Source organism: Suricata suricatta, chromosome 4 (genome assembly GCF_006229205.1).
Source record: "Suricata suricatta isolate VVHF042 chromosome 4, meerkat_22Aug2017_6uvM2_HiC, whole genome shotgun sequence".
Lineage (NCBI taxonomy): Eukaryota > Metazoa > Chordata > Mammalia > Carnivora > Herpestidae > Suricata > Suricata suricatta.
The window spans coordinates 134,401,680-134,423,312 of record NC_043703.1 but is presented as its reverse complement, the minus strand read 5'-3'; the positions used below and the strand labels follow the sequence as shown (position 1 = coordinate 134,423,312).

The window sequence follows — 21,633 nt, the reverse complement described above, 5'->3', positions numbered from 1 at the left end:
AACTCACATCTTTTCAAGCTTCAATAGTAAATATTCTGCTACTATATATTAAATACTGCATGGTTTGCCCAAGCTAAGATGAAACCACATCATGAATCAATTAGCATTTTGCATTTTCTTTCATTATCTACTCAAAGTCATGCCTACTGCACCTCTAAACATTTCATTAAGTCCAATTATACAGCAAACACTCCCCAAAATAAACTTGGATTGTATTGTAGTTTCACTTAACAGTATATAAAATGCTGTGTTGTGACAGGTATCAACTATCCATTAGATACTGAATCATTTCTTAAGCACTACTCACTGCTTGCTTTTCTTGAAGCTAGATCATTCTGAATGTTTCCTGTTAGACCTATGAGTGCAAACATATGGTTTCTGTCCAACCTTGTTTTCTAGCTTCATGCCGCGTTGCTGTGCTCCAGGCACCCTGAACTCAGCTGTATTTATCATCACGTTCTAGCACTGTTTCTAGCATCTGCATTCAAGGTCTAGCCTACAGCTCGCTACCCTTTTCTGCTGCACTTGATAAATGCTTCATCCATCAACAACCTGGATTACATATAACTTTCTACATAAAGGCTTTCCTTTTCCCAAAGCAGAATTTGGTGCAGCCTTTTGTACCTTTTTACAAATTTATTTTTTCATCCAAATGGGATCCTTGAATATTGGAAATGATGCCTTTTCCATCTTGTCTCCAGAGCCTGGATACACTGAAAGTGACCAATGTAAGTTGGTTAGATAATTATCTCATAAAAGTTAAAAAAAAAATCTTTGCAATGAATTTTGACTAGACTAACGTAATAAGCTTTAGTTATAAAGTTATCTTAGGTAAACCCTTTTATTCTAATACAAAACACTTTGAATAAAGAATATGCTTTTTGGCAAAGCAACAATAAATTAAGAAAGGAAATTAATTTCTCTTGTTGCAAGCCAGTGAAGATCAGAATTTGGAGTCTAACTCCTGGAGAAAATAAGTCTCACTTCCTGGGGAAAACTGCTTCTGTGTGTTTTAGCAGGCAGTGGATATATATACTGCTTGTGTCCTGTGTAATACATACTTTAGTACAGTACTTAAGAGCATATACTTTGAACCAAGTGTCCTGGATCTAAATCCTCGCTCGACCACTTATCAGATTTACTCTTAGGCAAGTTATTTAAGCCGTATGTGCTTTAATTTCTTCATTTGTGAAACTGCATTAACAATACCTACCCCCTGGGCTGTTGTGGCGCTCCAGTGGGAGGATCTATATAAAGCATGTAGGATTCACGTAGAATCATGTGTGTGCCCACAGACAGCACTGGGCACTTATCATATTCCAAGTAATACTCTTAGTGTCTACCTAGTATTTCGTATAGCACACATTTTCATCTCTTTCTAATAATGGTGAAAACCACCATCTGTCCTTTACTTCCTGATCTCTTCTGAAATCAGAGGTACACTTGCAACTGAATGATGGCAATGGGCCTGAAACAACCCATCTCATTTCAACACGAACGTCTAAGAAACTAGCTACCAAGATAGCTTGTTCAATGAAAAGGAAATAGATGGTTTCCAATATTTTGGTGAGTGGCTCTTTTCCTTTTGAGTGAATAAAGGTACTTCATCAGGATTTACTAGGTAAAGCCACAAAGTTACATTTTTAAGGGTCATCAGATTACTCTGAGGCATGTGATCCTTGGGCCAGCCTCAGAAAACTGGTTTAAATTCAAGTCAACCAGTGTTTCCCACACAGTGGTTGCACCTCAGAATAATCTGCATAACTTTATAAAAGTAGTATGTCACTGGGCCTCACACCCAGGGAATGATTCCAGGGGTCTGTATTTTTAAAAAGCCCACAAGTAGCATACAAACCAGTTGCACTTCTGCAAATAATTTTAAGTGTGTGACAATTAAGTAAGTAAGATGGATGACTTTTTTGAGATGTGGTCCTTTGTACAAAATATAGGACTTGGAAACCAGAAAACAGTCGCCCAGAAAAAGGATCAACAGCCTTGTCAATAAATGCCAAGAGCAGAATCTCGATTTCTTGAAAATCTTTTCCATGAGTCTCTGTTTTTCAACAATTGATCATAATGTTAACCTATACAATTTAGAAGTTACATTTTTAAGTAAGGAACCTGTTCTAAAGTCAAGTAAATCACCTAAAGTCAGAGAAGCGCAGTGAAACCAGCAAGAGTAGAAATGGTGCCTCACGACACAATCCAGTTCTTCCCGCCCCAGTGTCCGCTTCCGGAACATCCAGAACCGCGTTACCAACACCGACACTCCTCTTCCGTAACGGAGCAGTCGGCACGATTTCCTGTCAAGGGTCGGGGAGTCAGTATTTAAGGCTGTGTCAGCCATACGGCGGTCTTGCAACCACCCACCCCTGTCACTGTACAGCTGACCCAGCCACAGACAGCACAGAAACGGGCGTGTGGTGTGGTGGTCCAGGACCACTTTATGTACAAAAACAGGTGGTGAGCAGGACTGGGATGAGGGATGTCTGCCGACCCCTGCTCCCTAAGACTGGGGGGGGTTTGATTTTCCTCATCAGAAAGTTGACGATTCTATAGAAGATGCCCTTTTATGAAACTGAGATGACACATCAAATAAAAATATCTGAGGGACCAGAATGGGTATGTAAGGGTTCAATGCAGAATAATTAAACATTTTTTTCTCCTTAATATATTTTAGTCTTACTCTATAAAGGCTAAGCCACATAATAAACTACTGTACAACCGCATGTTAAAAAACATTTTTATTTTACATTATGTACATCAAAACATGTTTAAAAGCATTATCAATTAAAATAAGTGAAGACCATAAATCACAATTTAGTTTGTTCCTAGTGTATATACCCACATTAAAATATAAAGAACATACAACCAAAAAAGAGCCAAAGTGTGCATTTTTGCTAAAACTTGGTATATACATATTCCATTGGAAAAAAAGCAATAAAAAATGACTTTAAACCAAAACTAAGTTCCTGTGATGTGTAGTAACCATTATATTGTTTATATGAGGTAGTAACTAAATTATTTTGGCCATGTATTAATACTCTAAGTCAAAAGCAAGAGGAAAATGAGCATAAAATAAGGCCAACCAAAGTAAAAATCCCATTAAAAATTTGAACCACTCCACTCGATGGAATGTTATAGTTCTTCAATGTGATTATATGAAATGTTTAGTGTGGACTCTACTAATGCTGATTTATTCTTTGTGCATACTGTAATCCAGACAATAATTGCAGTGTACATCATGGTACCCCTATTCTGTGATTCAAAATTTTTCAAAGGTATGTTTTTAAGCACTAACAATCTTACAGGATTCTGCTTAAATATAAAAAGACCAGTTACTACAACAGGTGGTTAATTGGTTTGTTTCACATAGAAAACAATCCAAATACATTTAAAAAAGATATTGTGGAGCCAAATGCATATTGACATTGTCACAGCTTACTTTTGTGACTGAATACATCACATATCAATACTCTGTGCAAATATAAACACCAGTGTACTTGCATTAAAATTAAAAACAAGATTATAAAATGATTATAGCCTCCATTACAATTTTGAAAGTTACAAGATTTATATTCGTATTACTAAATTACATATAATAAAAATACAATAGTGTTAAATGTACTGTTTCATTGCCAGCATCCCATGTTGTGATATAGCCACACCCAAGAATATACTAAAGAATTCTTAAAATATTAACCCCAATTACATTTTTAATCAACATTTACATCTGTACAGATAAGACACTCACTTGTACATCTCATAAAAGTACATTATCTACATAAATTCTTAGTGTATGTCTTCAACAATATGAAGTTCCACAGAAAAATACTGCCTATATGTACAAAGATTACATAACAATGAATTAAGCACTTGTGTGGTTCAATATGCTAATATATCCATACCACTTACAACAGAAATGGGCCCCGTCTCGTCTCATGCCACAATAAATTACAAGTAACCGAAGCCGGGTCACCGCAGCCTCTGTACAGCTTCAAGCAATCGTAAGGTTGCCGCAGTAGTGTCCTTCCTTTCTGGCGTTAACTGTCAAAGCACCACACTGCTCAGTAACTGTTTTCATGACCCGCCAGGATGTATAAGTTGCTATTTGCTGTGGGGTTATCAGTTGGCCTACTTTCCAAAACCACCACCCTAAAAGCAATAAACAATAACAACAAAACAAAGTTATTCTTGAAAACTGATGTTAGCAGAAACATTTTCCATTGCTTCTTCATTTTATGCCTCCATAAATACTTGTTTGATTTGTGAGCAGACATCCATTAGCAAATCACTACGATTAAAAAACCAATTCCAGCTCCGGTAAGTAATCTTGCTGCCCCCCCCCCCCCCCCAACCTCTAAGCCAGTGCGGCTTTAGGAATCAGGGGGCAGGGCAATGGTACACCTGCATTTGTAATAATCTGGGGGAACTTAATTCTCATAAAGTATAGAATAATCTGTCAGTCAAGACTCAGGAAATATATCAGAGTAGAAGCTAAAAATCCTATTTGGCACTAAAACCAAAAGGTTTTATTTGTTAGCATATGGTATTTCTTCTTTCTTGTGCTGTAAATCATACTTTAGACAGCACGTTTAATGCAAAATTAGTACTGACAGATCTATATATTCCTGTTACGTGGAAGAGCGGGTACATTCTCAAGGGCCTTATAACGTCCTGACTTGTGGGTTCTTTAGTGTGAAAAATACAATGCTGAATATATTACTATAGCAATTTCAATTCCCTTGAAAAAGAAATCAGGTTCATGCGGGATTTATAAAACACATTTAATACTATGTTTTTAATACAACCCCTTTCCATCCATACCTGTCAGATCCAAGCAGTCTAAAAATTCTTGTGTTATCTGAAATTTCTTGGGTTACCTGTTCAATTAAAATATAAATTTAATTTCTGAAATTAAAGGCACAAAATTTTATATGGGCATTTAATGTATAACTCTATAGAAAAGAAACATAATTCGTAAGATGAAAACAGATCCCTATATGACTGTTAACTTGTTAAGTCAGCACAGAGATACATCAATTTGTTAGCCTAGGAAAAACATGGCTCAATTTGAATTAATCCTTAAATAGGAGAATAGGAAAAACCATTTACTTATTATAGACCTCAAGGTTGCTGGAGGGGAAGTGGGCAGGGGGATGAGCTAAAAGGGTGATGGGGTACTAAGGGGGGCACTTGTTATGATTGGGTACTGGGTATTAAGTGTAATGATAAATTGCTAAATTCTGTTGCTGAAATATTACACTATAATATATATATAAACATATATTACACTATATGTTAACTGACTGGAATTTAAATAAAAAGTTGAAACAAACAAACAAAATTATAGACCTCAAAGAAAAAATTCAAAAGCAAGTACCCAGCCCATTTATTTATCAGAAACCTTCAGTCAGTTATGTTAACGCTCACAGCAAGGCCACTGCCGCAGCGCGCCCTTCGCTCTGGCCCTTTCACTTACAAGGGGGCAGTGTGGCAGGATGGGACAAAGTCTAGACTGGGGTCTGAATTCGGGGTCTCCCGCGTACTAGCTGTGACACTGGGCAAGGTATGTAATTTGTTGAAACGGTTTTGTCTTCTGCAGAACAGGATACAAAATATCTACCCTGCAGTGGTATTGTGCAGTGTTCTTATAAGCAGTCGTGGTACAATGTCTAGCTAAGGAAGTGCTCAACAGATGAGTTTTCTTTCCCATACCCCCCGCCCCTCCAAGTCTCCTGAAATACTATTTTCTGATGGCATACATCCTTCAGGAAGTCCTCAGTGTGACCAATTACCAGTTGGAGAGTTAAGGATAGGTCTACCAGAAAAAGAAAAACCCACTACTTTCGCTTACTGAATGTGAAACATACTCAATTATAATGGCAGTAACTTCTCCCCATTCCATTAGTACCTCTACGATTAGTTGTTCTGGAAACACCAGGGATTCTCAACCGTTTTTGGAACCCATTACACCTGAAGGATACAACTTGCTCACTTCAGTAACTGTGCTCATCATGTCTGATCTTCAGCGTGTTTTGGGGTTTGCCTTCTAGGAGGACGGAAGATTTTTGGAGCAGCAGTACTCAGCAAGGCCGCCAGCAGAGTCTGAAGAAGCCCCTCAGGTGATTTTTGGAACAACTTTGCCTTTTTCTCAAAACTGCTCTCTTATTTCCTATGGCGCCTTCTTTCTCTGCCTAGTGTTTATTAGTTGTTGACTGTTCTTAATTCCCACAGATGATTTAAAAATATCTTCCTGAGAAGTGAATCCTCTTGTGGGAATTACTGCTAGAAACATACTAGCCACAAATTTTATCTTCTAGAAGATCTTATTTTTAAGTAACTTCTACAACCCAACGTGGGGCTCAAACTTACAATCCCAAGATCAAAAGTTGCACGCTCTACCGACAGAGCCAGCCAGGCGCTCCTTCGACTTATCGAATACCTACTATAAACCGGGCATTATGCCAAGCACATTACACGCTTCCTTTCATTTAACCTTAATCATCCAATGAAGTAAGAACTATTCTGTTATCTTCCATTCACAAATGAACAGGATTCGCAAACAGAATTAAGCAACATGCCATGGCTTCAGTTACTAGACAGCAGGGCGGAGACCTGAACCTGGTGTTTCAGCCCTGGAACTCAGGCCGATGGTCACTCTTACACTGCCCACCTGGTTAGCAGAAATGCCCTGAACTCAGAATGACAGATTAGGGCATAAATGAGCTTTCTTGCTTGGGGAGCCTAAGGTTTTCATTTTCCTCTAAAGCTCAAATGAAAATTACACCTCTGAGACTGATTTGGGGGTACTGGGAAAGCTTCTTATGACTTCACTTGCCCATAATATTCTTGGGGACAAGTACCATGTCTGTAACCCCAGCTCTCTCTGGTGGAAATGTTGAGCTGAACTGAATTATGTCATAGGACTTGGGAGTTAAATTGTTCCTGGAGTTAAATTAAGGTAGGAAGAAAAAAGGGTAAAGAATCCTATAAATGCCAAGTGCAGGAGGTTAAAGAGAAATAGGAGGCCAGGTGGCTGAAGAGGAACATGACATCTTTTACTTATGAGCCTGCTCTGGTCATATATTTCTGAAATACAAAGTAGAAAAAGTGCCTCAAGACAGCAAGAGCCAGCATCTGCACTCTTGTTCCAAGAGACGGGCTGGGAGAAGTGAAAGGAAATCACTTTTAGCAGTATTAGGAAATCCCTGTTCTGAATGTAAGCCTGAGTGTCTGGCTGCACGTAAAATACAGGCTGAAGCTGTCTGGGTGAGTGGAGAGAGAGGTGGCCGCAGGCACAGGCCATTAATCTCATCACCAGACAGAATACACTAGATATTAATAAAGAGAGCATATCAAGTACTTCTCGTATCAATTAGGGATTTTCCAAAGTTAAAGAAAACTGAAGTAGAATTTGATAGTTTCATGCCTACTTAATGGACATAATTTTTGAAAGATTACTTACCTCATTAGATCTAAAACTTCTACCTTGCATTCCATGTTTCCAGAAAGCTAGCACACTGTCTTGTAGGCAAACTAGCAGGCAAGAACAGCTCAGTTACTGTTAATAGCACAAAAGTTCATCCGATAAGCATCATTCTGTCCTTCTATCTTGCAGAGCAAAACTTCCATTAAGAACTAACGTCGGCTATTCCGTATGTACATGGCATCTTTACTTTTGAAGTTAAAAATATACATCTACCAGACAGAACTTGCTCATCTTTTTGGCAAAACAAAAGAAGATTCTTTGAAAATACTGTTTTGTTACAGAAATTCTTTGAGAAAATGACATTTTAAAATAAGATATTTCAAACATATAGAAAAATAATAGAAGAGTACAGAAACACACATAATTACCATTCAATCCTCGAATCCTAACATTTTGCCCCATCAGCCTTTTGTTTAAAATAAAACCAAACACCCCCAGCGCGGGTGTAGAGTCCGAGCCGCCAGCCCCATCCATCCCGGCCCCTCCTTTCTCCCTGACGGATCACTATTAGAAATCTAGCGCCTGTCATTGTCAGGCATGTTGTTAATATACTACACAATATCAAACTTTGTATCAAACGTTGCCAACTTTCATACATGGGGTATGATGAACATTTAAATTGCATCTAGGTTTTTGAGATTATGAACAATCTGGAATAAACATCCTGGATCTCTTCATGAATACATGTGCAAACTTTTCTAATTCTAGAAACAATTAATGGGACACAGGCATATGTACTTTTTAAAAATTTTAGTTTTGCTTTTAATTTTTACATATTTAATATATATTTTTGTGTGTACTCGGTGAGGAAGACATCTAGTTTTGTCTCCTACAGATAACCAATTGCACCAGCATCATTTGCTGAATAGTCCACCATTTTCCACTGGCGTATTATGGCATAAATTTCCAATTACATGTAGGTCCATTTCTGAGCCTTCTCTTTTGATGCCACTCTTCCTACTTATATATCTGTCTGATCTCACACTGTCTTAATCACTATGGCTTTATAAAAGTTTCAATACTGACAAGGACAAGTATTTATCCAAATTTATTTTACTGTTCTTGGCCTTTGGCTCTTTCACATGAATTTTTATTTACATTTTCCTTTAAAATTTATTTACACATTAGTTAACATACAGTGTACTCTTGACATTAGGAATAGGTTCCAGGGATCCCTTACTTACATACAAGACCTGGTGCTTATCCCAACAAGCGCCCTCCTTAATGCCCATCACCCATGTTCCCCACCCCATCAACTCCCAGTTTGTTCTCTGTATTTAAGAGTCTCTTATGGTTTGCCTCCATCTCTGTTTGTAGTATCTTATTTTTCCTTCCCTTCCCTATGATCATCTGTTATGTTTCTCAAATCCCACATATGAGCAAATCATGTGAGATCTTTCTGTTACTGACCTATTTTGCTTAGCAAAATACCCTCCAGTTCCACCCACATTGTTGCAAATGCCAAGATTTCATTCTTTTTCATTGCTGAGTAGTACTCACATATATATATATGTGTGTGTGGGGGTGTATATTTATACATATATATATACATGTACACATATATATACACACACACACACACACACACACACACACACTACTTACATTCTCATATACTACTTCTTAATCCATCCATCCACTGATGGACATTTGGGCTCTTTCCTTAATTTGGCTATTGTTGATAGTGCTACTATAAACATTGGGGTGCATGTGCCCCTTTGAATCAGCTCTCTTGTATCCTCTGGATAAATTTCTAGTAGTGCAATTGCTGGGGTGCAGGGTAGTTCTACCTTTAACTTTTTGAGGAACCTCCACACTTTTCCAGAGCGGCTGCACCAGTTTGCATTCTCACCAACAGTGTAAGAGGGTTCCCTTTTCTCCACATCCTTGCCAGCATCTGGTGTTTTCTCAGTTAGTTTTAGTCACTCTGACCCACTTGAGGTGGTATCTCAGTGTGGTTTTGATTTGTATTTCCCTGATAATGAGTGATGTTGAGCATCTTTTCATATGTCTGTTTGCCATCTGGATGTCTTTGGAAAAGTGTCAATTCATGTCTTTTGCCTATTTCTTCACTGGATTGTTTTTTGGGTGCTGAGGTTGGTAAGTTCTTTATAGATTTTTGATACTAATCCTTTATCTGGGATATCATTTGCAAGTATCTTCTCCCACTCTGTCGGTTGCCTTTTGTTGATTGTTTCCTTTGCTACGCATAAGATTTTATCCTGATGTGGCCCCAAGAGTTCATTTTTGCCTTCGGAGACATGTCGAGTAGAAGCTGCTGTGGCTGAGGCAAAAGAGGGTGCTGCTTATTCTCTCCTGTAGGATTTTGATGGTTTCCTGTCTCACACTTAGGTCTTTCATCCATTTTGAAGTAATCATTGTGTATCATATGAATTTTTAGATCAGCTTGTCATGTGGCACAAAATACTTTATTGGGATTTTTTTTTAAATGTCTATTTCTGAGAGAGCAAGCGAGCGAGTGTGGGGCTCAGACTCAAGGACCGTAAGATCCTGACCTGAGCCCAAATCGGATGCTTACCCAACTGAGCCACCCAGGTGCCCCAAACATCAATATTTTTAATGTTTATTTTTTGAGAGAGAGGGAGAGGCAGAGCATGAACAGGGAGGGGCAGAGAGAGAGGGAGACAGAGAATCCAAAGCAGGCTCCAGGCTCTGAGCTGTCAGCACAGAGCCCGACGTGGGGCCTGAACCCACAAACCGTGAGATCATGACCTGAGCTAAAGTCAGACACAACCCACTGAGCCACTTGGGTGCCCCCAAACATCAATATTTTTAATAGGCTTTCCTAGATGGAGAATATTTCCTTCTACTCATTCCTAAGTTGCTGAGAAGTTCTTTTTCTTGAATCGTAAGTGACTTGAATTTTACTCAATGCTTTTTTCTGTATCTTCTGAGAGTTATGTGGCTTTTTGCTTTTAATATTTAATGTCCTGTACTATTTAAACAAGTTTTCTGATGCTGAACCATCTTTACTTTCCTGAAATAAAGTCTATAATTTGATGGTGTGGATTTCTACTTACTATTTTGTTTTAGATTTTTTCAAAATCTATTTTCATGAGAATGTATTATTTTGTCTTCTATACTAACCTTGATTTTAGTATCAGTGTTAAAACACTGATTTGTTCAGCATTCCTTCTTTGTCAATAGTCTGAAATCATCTGTACAGGATAGGGATTATCGCTTTTTAAGGGTGGACAACAATCTCCTATGAGGATGACAGGCTTTATGTGGGGAGACTCTTGATTAGTAGGTACCTCGACCAGGAGCCAGACTCTGGCTCTCACCTCCTATGGGACACTTTTAGTCTTCCTTATCGATAACAAGGAGCCTGGCAGGCCTGCACACTGCTTTCAGTTTCTGCTCTTTGTTTATCTTCCTCTTTGGCCTTGGCTATGAGTTTTTAAGCACAGATTCCATTTTATTTATTTATTTATTTACTTATTTATATTTATGTATTAACATTTTTTTAACTTCTATTTATTTTTGAGAAGCAGAGAGAGAGAGAGCAGGAGCAGGAGAGGGGCAGAGAAAGAGGGAGACACAAAATCCGAGGCAGGCTACAGGTTCTGAGCTGTCAGCACGGAGCCTGATGTGAGGCTTGAACCCATGAACCAGGAGATTATGACCTGAGCTGAAGTTGGATGCTTAACCAACTCAGCCACCCGGGTGGCCCCACACAGATTCCATTATAAAATCTTGAGATTTCTCTCATTTTATCATCGGCATTTGCTTGCTGAAGGAAGGGCATTCTGCTTGGAGGAGAGGGTAAAAGTAGAACCAGGAATGAAACAAACAATCTGCCTTGGCCCTACCTTCTGTACATACGTACAAACACCTCTCACTGATACTGAGACCAAAATGACTGTTTTAGCTCGCATTCATTCTCCCAGTACCATCCGTGATCATTTTTACCTGATTTTTCTGGAATATAACCATTTTAATATTTATTTAACTTAATTAATAAATAAATTTATTATTTAATAATAGTAAATAAGAGAGACAGAGAGAAAAACAGAGAGGGAAGGAGAGAATCCCAAGCAGGCTCCATGCCAAGTCCAGAGTCTAATGCATGAGATCAAGAGTTGGGTGACTGAGCCACCTGCATGGCCCTGGAATGTAATAATTTTAGAATACTGATTATGGAAGAAATCCTTTTTCAGAAAACACTCTAGTCAGGCACAATGCAAGAATAAGACAATGGAATCTCCTCGTCATTTTCACATTTTGCTCTGGTTGGCAGATCCAACAGCAGGCGTACAACAGGGTACACCAAGTACTAAATTTTACAGTACTTTAGGGAAACTCCACAGGACTTTGGAGGAAATGGAAATTCCTAGCTGGGTTATGAAAAATGGTACTTAATTATTTCTTTTGAAATGTCAAATCTGTATGGAGAACAACATTATTTATAGATTATGTCAGTTATTAAACTATTTCAGAGAATGTATAACAGTGAAGACTGACACTGACTTCATATTCATTGTATCCTGAATATACCAGTACTACATTTCTATAATTTCAGGTAGCTAGCAGGTGTTTTAAGTAGCTCTTACTGCAATCAAACCAGAAATACAAAACTTTCACTTACCTATTGATTCAATCTGGAAATCAAAGGTGAGCTCAGATGACAATTTTCTGCTAGATTTTAATCTTCCTTGGAGATTTACTATTTTTATACAACCTAAAGAAGGGGAAGGGGGAGAGTCACTCAGAAACTAAGATGAAAGAAAGGTGTTAAAATAAGATGTTTGTAAATAAAAACTTACAATCCAAGCAGACAAGAATGGTATCTCTCTCCAGCTGGGTTACATGAGTAACACTTGTCTGTGGGCTATCTGTAACACAAACCGACTCAATAAACCGACATAAAAAAGTGACATTGAAAGCACAGAGACTTAAAAACAAGAATTCTGAACACCACTGAATCTGAAACAGATTTAAATTTTGAGTTATATACATGTGCTGGTTGAGCCAGAGTGCTTGGGTCTAAACTCTGAGGCAGGTGCTGAATGAGTCAGTGCTCACTGGAGCGCTAACTATCGTCATTACTACTGGTGACGCCATCATTTTCACTCACATGTGAAATCCGGAGTCTAATCCTCTATACTATAGTCATGACTGACGTCTGTTTTTAAGCTCAGAAGGCCAGGGACTGTACTTTGTATATCATAGGGTAGTGCCCAGCACCACATGCAATAAATATTTACTGAGTGAATGAATCAGAGAGACCAATAAATTACTTTCAGTACAAATAAGTTAAAAGAAATGCTTAAGTATTTTGAGAAGTATGAAGAATTATCAAAATGCAAAGAGGCATTTTTATTATAATGATTTATCAAAGTTCTTATAAACTAAATTTTTTTGTATTTTTTAATGTTTATTTACCTTTGAGAGAGAGAGAGAGAGAGAGAGAGAGAGAGAGAGAGAGAGAAAGAAAGAGCACATGGGTGAGAGGTAGAGAGAGGGAGACACAGAATCTGAAGCAGGCTTTAGGTTCTGAGCTGTCAGCACAGAGCCCGGTGCAGGGTATGAACTCATGAACCACAAGATTATGACCTGAGCCGAAGTTGGATGCTCAACCAACTGAGCCACGCAGGTGCTCCGGGAATGTTTTTTAAAAATATTTATTTATTTATAAATATATATGTATTTATAAGACATAAGATCTGTATCTATACAAGAAGTGCGAGTGGAGGAGGGGTAAAGAGAACGAGAGAAGAGAATCACAAGCAGGCTCCATACCATCAGCTCAGAGCCTAGTACGGGGTCCAAACCCATGAATCACAAGATCATGACCTGAGCCCAAATCAAGAGTTGGACACTAAACCAAGCATCTCCAAACTGAGAATGTTTAAATGATTTTCCATTAAGTAAAAAGTGGGCTACCCCCAACTTTGTATGAACATCAAAACTGGAATTGCTGAGCTATAGGCCTTGTTTCTGGCCTTACGTTTCCTGAAGAGTGGGTCTGATTTTAGGTTTGGTACTTTCTGTAACAGAGCAGAAAGGACATGGAACAGGCCTCCTGAAAATCAGATCTTTGTAGCTCTTACACACGTGGGTAAAAATTGACAATCTGAACATGTCCATACAATCAACTTCAGTTCAGGAAGCCAGGCTAGCATTACTAGAAAGACAGCCAGGAAAATAAGGTTTTACCAACTGCTTGTATCAGTTAGTTACCAAGCACCAGAATCATCTAGAGATCTTTTAAAAATACTGATGCCTAGCTGCCACCTCTAGGTATTCTTATTTTATTACAAAATTTTTTTTTTACATTTATTTATCTTTGAGAGACAGAGAGAGACAGATTACAAATGGGAGAGGGGCAGAGAGAGAAGAGGACATAGAATCCAAAGCAGGCTCCAGGCTCTGAGCTGTCAGGACAGAGCCTGACGCGGGTCTCGAACTCACAAACTATGAGATCATGACCTGAGCCAAAGTTGGACACTTAACCAACTGAGCCACTCAGGCGCCCCAAGGCATTCTTATTTAATTGGGGGTGTGTATGACTTGAGGTATCAGGAGTTTTAAAACTTCCCAGGTGGACTGTGAAGTGCAGCAGAGCTTAGGAAACCACGGACTCAGAATTTCATGATGCAAAACTCTAACCATATATTCTCTCTCTCATTCCATTTTTAACTCAGCATCTCAAAACCAGAGATGAACTGTAGTTGTCATATTTAACTTCTATAAGGGGATTCATTATGGTAAGAAAATAAAATTGGAAGCTCCTTAGAACAAAGGTACCCACAGCTGTATAAAATTCTTTTGTGCAGAAATCAAGCCCTTCATTCAACAATTAGTAGAAAGGGATTTGAAATTTCAATGCTTGGGAGAATTAAGTCATTAACTGGAATCCACTGACAATAAAATATCAGTCACCCAACAATGCCTTCCTATTAAACAGGGAGGAAGAGGTCAGGAAAGCACCTGCTGTGTGAAGGCAGATGGATGTCTAAGAGAATGCAGACCAGAGAATCTGAGGGAGCCAAGAAAGCCACATCATGTTGTCAAGGGCCAGCCGTATTTTCCTTCCACAATGTATCCTTTTAAAGGAAAGAGGTTTCAAGTTTCCTGGGCTTCAGGAAGTCATGTAATAGTCTCTACATTTTTGTGAATGTGTTTGCAATCATTTTTTTTCAGTACCAAAAAACCTCAACTCTAAGCTTTTTCACTTTGTGAACACTCACTCTTTTAGGCTTCCAACAAACTCCTGACTAATCAGTATTTATTGGAAAACTGGCTTCTTAATATTTCCCCAAGAACCCAAAGACCCTGACAAAGGGTCTCTGCAAGACCTTTAAAAATTGCCTTCTTGGGGCACCTGGGTGGCTCAGTTGGTTATGTGTCTAACTTTGCCTCAGGTCATGATCTCACAGTTCATGGATTCGAGCCTCGAGTCGGGCTTCCTGCTGACAGCTCACAACCTAGAACCTGCTTCTCATTCTGTGCCTCCTCCTCTGTTCCTCCCCTTCTCACTGTCTCTCTCTCTCTCTCAAAAATAAATAAAACATTAAAAAAAATTGCCTTTGTAAATGGCAATTGTCTATTTTACAGCAAAACATTGTACACTGTTTTATTTAAAGGAAAAGAAAGCAAAAGAGGCTCTATAATAAACACGGTGCTTTAAAAGTCAAGAAAGAAACACTGTTCAGGTCACTTTTTTTAAAAAGTGTAAAAAGTTCAATCTTAGATTTATTTACCATGAAACATAAGTTTTACTGATGTACAGTGACTGCACCAAAAAGACTGAAGGTTTCAAACTATAATCAAATTTCTGTAAAAAGATAATTAATTGGAGATAGTATTTCCTGAGACACTAGTATGAAGAAAGGATCTGCTACACAACTGGTCAATGCGGATCAAAATTTAAGAAAACGAATTGTATAAAAGAATGATTTTCAAGTACCTTCAAATAATTTGGAAGTAGCTGTTTAGTTAAAATTTACATCTTAGTTACAAATCATTAAAAAATTCAGGGAAGTTATTGCACAGTACCTGTGTCTCAATGACAAGAATGTGAGGGAAAATAAACTAGTCTCAATGCAGTTTTCCCTTTTATTTGGATCACCTTTTCAAAGCCTGAGGTCTGCGTGTGTGTGCAGTTGTGGCAGCGCGGTGCCTGCGTCAGCGTCACCAGCACCAGCCAGGAGCGACAGAAACGCGACTTCTCGGCCTGCTCCACGCCTAAGGGATGAGCTCTGGCCGTGGGGGCCGGCAGGTCTCCAGGGCATTCCCACCAGACTCAAGTGTGGGAACCACTGGTATGGACTGGCCGTAACGATTCTGTAAAGACCACAAACCTGATTCTGTAAACCACGAAGAGGTAGAATTTGGGTTGACAGTTTCAAAGCGAACCACCTGGTTGAAGTCTCTCCCTCTGCTGACGCCAACACAGACGAGAGGGTACTCCTGTTCGGGAACCACCAGCATTTCGAACACTCGAAGCGGACAAGGTATAGGAAAATCTATGTGCTAGACACAGAAACAAAAGTACATTAAACAAAGGAAAAAAGAAGCCAAATAATTTCGTGAAAGCACTAAGAGTTTTTACTTCTACAAAAACATGGAAAATAACTCTCTACTGTAAGGATTGCTTCTCGTCACGGAAACTCTGGGTACGTAAGGAAAAAAAATATGCAGTATTTGATTTGAGGTTTAACGCTGAACATTTTTTAAGTTAAAAATCACATAATTTTAGGACATTAGGGCTAGGAGGGAACTTATAAATCACCTGTCCCCCCCAGGTGGAAACTGAGACCCAGAAATCTGGGCACCGGGCCAGGGCCCCCCAGCCCTTTGCTGCAAAGTCTCCTGCTCCCCATGTGATGCTGCTTCAGTTATACTCTGCTGCTTCCTTTTCCAACTGAGCAAACATGGATGAGAGCGCAGAAGTGCTAACTAGCACGAAACACTCCTCTTATAAGTGTGGACACAAAAAACCCCACAGATAAGAGAGAAATGTAGCCTCTTGGCTCAAGTAATGCTATTCATTAACTCACAGTTATGATGCAACCAATGTTAATTTTACATAATTTCAAAATTATTTTCATATTGCTACAAAGAGACTAAATACATTTGTATATTGGAAGTTGGAAAAATAGATGGGAGAACATTAAGGTCCTCAGTAATCAGGAAATTAAGCCACAAGACACGATGCAGAGCCACCTGACTAAAACGAAACAAGTGACAGTAACAAGTGTCACCAAGACGAGGGCTCACCGAGGGGCGGGAGCGTAAGCGGGGCGGACACGCCGGCCTGCCACATTCTGCGCCTGTCAGGATCCTGCAAGAGTAGTGTCACCTGTTCTAGAGAATGTGAGTACACACATGCAAGGGGGCCTGATGCCGACACGTTCACAGCAGTGCTGTTCCAGTAACACAAAACTGGAAGGAACCCAAATGCCCACTGACAGTAGACCAAGTTATGGCCTGCCCGCACAGTGGGAAACTGCAGAGCAGCGAAAACGCACACACTAGAGCTCTCTCCAACAACTACGCAAACCTGACGCTGCAGCACAGCCAGACACAAACGAATGCATACTTTGACTCCACTCACACTGCTGAAAAACCAGGTAAAATTTATTCTAATTTTAGGGGCTTAGGGGTGTGCAGTTATCCAGTGAAAATGGAAAATAAGGGAGGTGACTCATAGCAGATGGGTGCCATGGGGAGTTCGGAGGTGCTAATGATAGTCTTCATACTAGAAAAGGTGGTTTTTTCAAAAAATATGGGGGACAGGCTTTGGATAAAATCTACCATATTTTTAATAAGGTAAAATATTTAAAATAATTCTCTTTGAAATGTGATAAGAGCAGTAAAGTAGAAAGCCACACTTTGGTTTATTTTTTATTTTTGGTGAGCAAATAAGAAAACCAAGAGATTTTGAATATTTCTATTTAGCCTCTAATGTGTGTGAAGTCATTACTGTGTGTGTTACGTCATTAACAGAAGAGGACGCCTGTCTAAAAGCTTTAAATCCGGCTGCTACTGGTGATGGTCCTTGTGGGCAGGGACTGTATCTCACTCAGTTTTTGTCTCCCTAGTTAAAGAGCACTGTGCCTGGTTTGCAGTAAGTACATAACTGTCTTCTGGGAAGTTTTAAGTTATAACTTTTATGATGAAAATACAGTCTAATCAATCAAAAACTCTGTCGGAAATGTCATCAAGAGGAAGGAGGACTATAGAAAGGATAAAAATGTTTTTGAGCACATCTTATTAGAGGGTAAAAAAGCAATACCATCAATAGCAATCACAGTAATGCCAAATACAGAAACAAGATGGCCACAGCGCCTTGGAGCAGAGAGACGGGGGAAGGAGCGTGGGGGTGAGGTTCGGTGGGAGAGTGAGCGCCTGTGGAGCGCACAGGGAGCTTGGGGGGGGGACCGTGGGAAGGGCGGCAGTGTTGAGGGAGGCGGCACCGTGAGTCTAGTATCACTGAGCGCTGGCGCCAGGCTCCCTGGGACTACCCACGTGGGAAAGAGAAAATGTGGATGGGCTGTTTTTAGCTTCCATGTCTTCAAAGTATATATTCTCTCCTGCATGCTCTTCATACTAAAATCTCTTTAACAGAGAAAAGGGTCTTTCCTTTTGTATCAGGAGTAAGTCGCACAACATGTCAAATCACACAAAAAATTCATTCATCCTAAGGTTTGATCAGATTGTATCTGTGAACACTGATATAATGAAAACGGTTTTCACTCTAATAGAGGTTAGGAATGAAAGGAATAGGGAGGATGTACCTAAAACAGACCAAAGGGGTAAAGGAAGGGACAGGGAAGGGCGGGCTGCTGCTGAGTCAAACCACGTACACTTACTTTACCCTCCATTTATGAGACGGTCTATTCTTGTGAAACAGGCAGGAGAGGAGGAGCTGAGAACACAGCAATTTTTGCCATAAAAGGGCTGTACTCAGAGGCTCTGCTTCAGACAGTTCTTAAGGCTATTTCTTTTTCCCCTTCGGCTTTTGGTTTAAAGAACTGCCATTTTAGTGATCTGTGGCAATACCACCGCAATGGGTACAAACTTCTTGAAACTGTTTTTTTTCATTTCTGTAGGCCTAGTTAATTTTGAGGTTAATAAATAGTGATACGAAATTACAAATAGATTCCTTAGTCACTTATAAAATTTAACTAACAGGAAGCCAATACTTTAAATACCCTAATGGTGTATTATAAAATTTAGGAAGAAGAATCCACTCCAATTATATTCTGACCCCAATTAAAAAAATTTTTTTTTAATGTTCATTTTTGAGAGAGCGAGTAGGGGAGGGGCAGAGAGAGAGGGAGACACAGAATCTGAAGCAGGCTCTAGGCTCTGAGCTGTGTCAGCTCAGAGCCTGACGCGGGGCTCGAACCGTGAGCTCATGACCTGAACCAAAGTCAGACACTTAACCGACCCCAGTTTCTATGGAGATCTCAAATGCTCAAAAAAATAAGACTTATTTACATAAAATAGCAAAGGAAACAGCTTTAAAAAATTCCTTGGCAGTCCCTTGGTGTGAGCGAACCAGTACCTCACACATTTTAAGTTAATTTTTCCTCCAATTTAAAGTTACAGCTGAGTAGTATTGATATGTTAAAGAATATTCATCAATTAAAGATTCTAGATAAACTCAGATACAAAAGCAAGCCATTCCTGGGAAAGCCTGGGCCTGGACCTGGTTGGCACAGAACTCAGACCAGGAACTCCCTCTCACTGCGGCTACCCCTTGTCCTGTTAGGCCAAACGCCAACCTGTGGGCTGTCTCTCTGCTGTGATGGAGCCGGCCAACCAGAGAATATAATGAAACGTTTCCCTGCTGTTTAACACCTCCTGCTCTGGATATCAGACCGCGCGTGTGAGACGCTACTTCTAGCTCCTCCCGTCACTTCCCTGAACCAGTTCTCTAGCCTCTTTTGAAACTTCTATCAGGCCAACTCATTTCCTCCTATCTTACGGAAGAAAGTGCACAACGAGGTGTGGCCTGACAGAGGCCTCTCGGGTCTCACTATTTTCAGTGACGGATACTGCAAGTGGAGAAGTAACGCCCAGGCAGGAGATTAACATACGCAGGCAGACTTTCACTACCCTGCCGCATTATCCAAAATCAGGAAATTAAAACTTGAGAATTAATGGGGAAAAAATGTGCGTGTTTTTTTTAAGATCAGGAAAACTGATTTCATTTATAAGCTTTTATACTTAGAATGACCGGTTGCTTTTCATGCTTACCTTAATTAACATAAATTTCTGCATTGGTTCCACCCATTCTAACAGAACAATGCTAGTCTGAAGCGCCCCACATAGGTACTTATGGCCGGTGTAAGGGTTTCGCACTGTCAAGGCAAAAAAGTATATGTAAGTCCTCTTCTAATACAAAGTCCCTCCGACAGTAGCTGCAAGCTCTGAAAACAAACAAACGCTGGCTGCTGGTTTGATTTCTTAATTAGACTACAGGGTGATTGCAGGTAAGGGCAGGAAACTCCATCACTTGGAGGACTTTTGTCTAATGCACAAAGGAAACTGGTGGTTGTTATGGGGGGTGGGGTTGGGAAGAAAGATTTAGGTGAGGCAGCAAGACCCTAAAGGAAGGGTCCGAAGAAGATCTGGGGCAAAGTTGCCAAACTGATAGGCTACAACACATTTAGGACAGGTGACTAAGGATGCTTTTGGTAGTAATGCTCAGAGGCAGTAATGCTTTGGCTGCACCAGCATGAAGACATTAATCAAATCTCAAAACACATACAGGTTTACAAATAATAAAACAAAGCCTCAGAGTTTTTTAAGGGAAGGAAATGAAATGATTTTTTGGTTTTGCTATATGCAAATAAAACAGCTCGTTGTTATAGGGGTGGGGAGGGATTCAGGGTTGTGTGTGTGAACAGGGAGACTCTGACCTTCACACCACAGGCATACGGTTTCACACATTAAAGGCATGGAACTACATGCTGAATGAATAAATGTAGTCTCATAAGCCATTACCAGACAGCATGTGAATGACAAGTAACAGGCCCCTTGGAGAACAGGGCGTGATAAAGTGCCGTAATAAAGTCATCCTACTTTCTCCATTTATCTAGTCAATAAATTATTTGCAAAACAACTGTTATGTGCAAGGTACTATATTACAGGCTTAGTTTACATGGAGACTGGATGGCCAAGACATTTGTTTTTCTTAAGGGGCAAAAATAAACTACTACTGGTAGAATGCCCTAGAGAAATACTGTTTTATGCTAGATTTAAAAATCAGCATCAGTGTTTTCTTATTTGCTCCGCAAAGCAGGAGAGCTATGTGTTACAAAACGGTTTACTTACCAACACAACATTTCTGACACCACTTGGTTTCCGGGATTTTTGCTGATACAGCAAATTTCCTAAATGTAAATGAAAATGAATATATAATACATGTTGGTACAGTTAGTATATGATAACGGTTATCATTACAGATGAGGGGAGAAAAGGGGAGTTGGTAAAAACTGGTGCTGACATAATAGGTCATCTATTAAAAATAAGAATACATTTGATCTGTTTCTCATTCCATCTCCAGTCAATTCCAAATAGATTAAGGATTTATTAAAAGTATGAAAAATAAGACTATAGAATATTTAGTTTTAGAAGAATATGACCATAGGATTTCCTTTAAAATATACAAAAAAGAACAAATTATACAGGAAAATATAAATAAACTTTTGTTTTTAATGTTTATTTATTGAGAGAGAGAGAGAGCAAGCCAGGGAAGGAGAGAGAGAGAGGGGACGGAAAATCTGAAATGGGCTCTGCAGTGACAGCCGCGAGCCCAATGCCGGGCTTGAACTCACCAATCACAAGGTCATGACCTGAACCAAAGTCGAACACTTAACCAACTGAGCCACCCAGGTGCCCCAATAGTAATAAACTTTAATTGATACTTTTTTCACTTAGGGATTCTTACCACCTCAAACTATAGATGACATTCAATTTGATGAATGAATTTGCTATTATTAATAACTTTGGTTTACCAAAAGATACCACTAAGAAAGTAAAAAGATACACCATAACCTGGGGAAAGATAATTTTAGAACATACAATACATTTAAGCTATTTAAAACATTGTCTCACCACTAAAACAATTTATAAGAATTTTTTTAAAGACATTTTTATCT

At 39.3% G+C, this 21,633-nt stretch overlaps 1 protein-coding gene across 1 annotated transcript in view; it reads right to left on the bottom strand.

The window, feature by feature from the left end:
* MAP4K3 (mitogen-activated protein kinase kinase kinase kinase 3) overlaps nucleotides 1-21,633 on the bottom strand; it is a 192,940-nt gene that overhangs the window by 795 nt on the left and 170,512 nt on the right. Inside the window, exons 30-39 of the mRNA XM_029938550.1 lie at nucleotides 20,807-20,865; nucleotides 19,727-19,830; nucleotides 15,820-15,991; nucleotides 12,280-12,348; nucleotides 12,102-12,194; nucleotides 7,469-7,539; nucleotides 4,828-4,883; nucleotides 3,916-4,155; nucleotides 2,146-2,303; nucleotides 625-713 (exon numbers count right to left, since the gene is read on the bottom strand). Of these exons, the coding sequence (XP_029794410.1) occupies nucleotides 4,068-4,155; nucleotides 4,828-4,883; nucleotides 7,469-7,539; nucleotides 12,102-12,194; nucleotides 12,280-12,348; nucleotides 15,820-15,991; nucleotides 19,727-19,830; nucleotides 20,807-20,865 (712 nt within the window). The 3' untranslated portion in view covers nucleotides 625-713; nucleotides 2,146-2,303; nucleotides 3,916-4,067. The remainder of the gene's footprint in view (nucleotides 1-624; nucleotides 714-2,145; nucleotides 2,304-3,915; nucleotides 4,156-4,827; nucleotides 4,884-7,468; nucleotides 7,540-12,101; nucleotides 12,195-12,279; nucleotides 12,349-15,819; nucleotides 15,992-19,726; nucleotides 19,831-20,806; nucleotides 20,866-21,633) is intronic.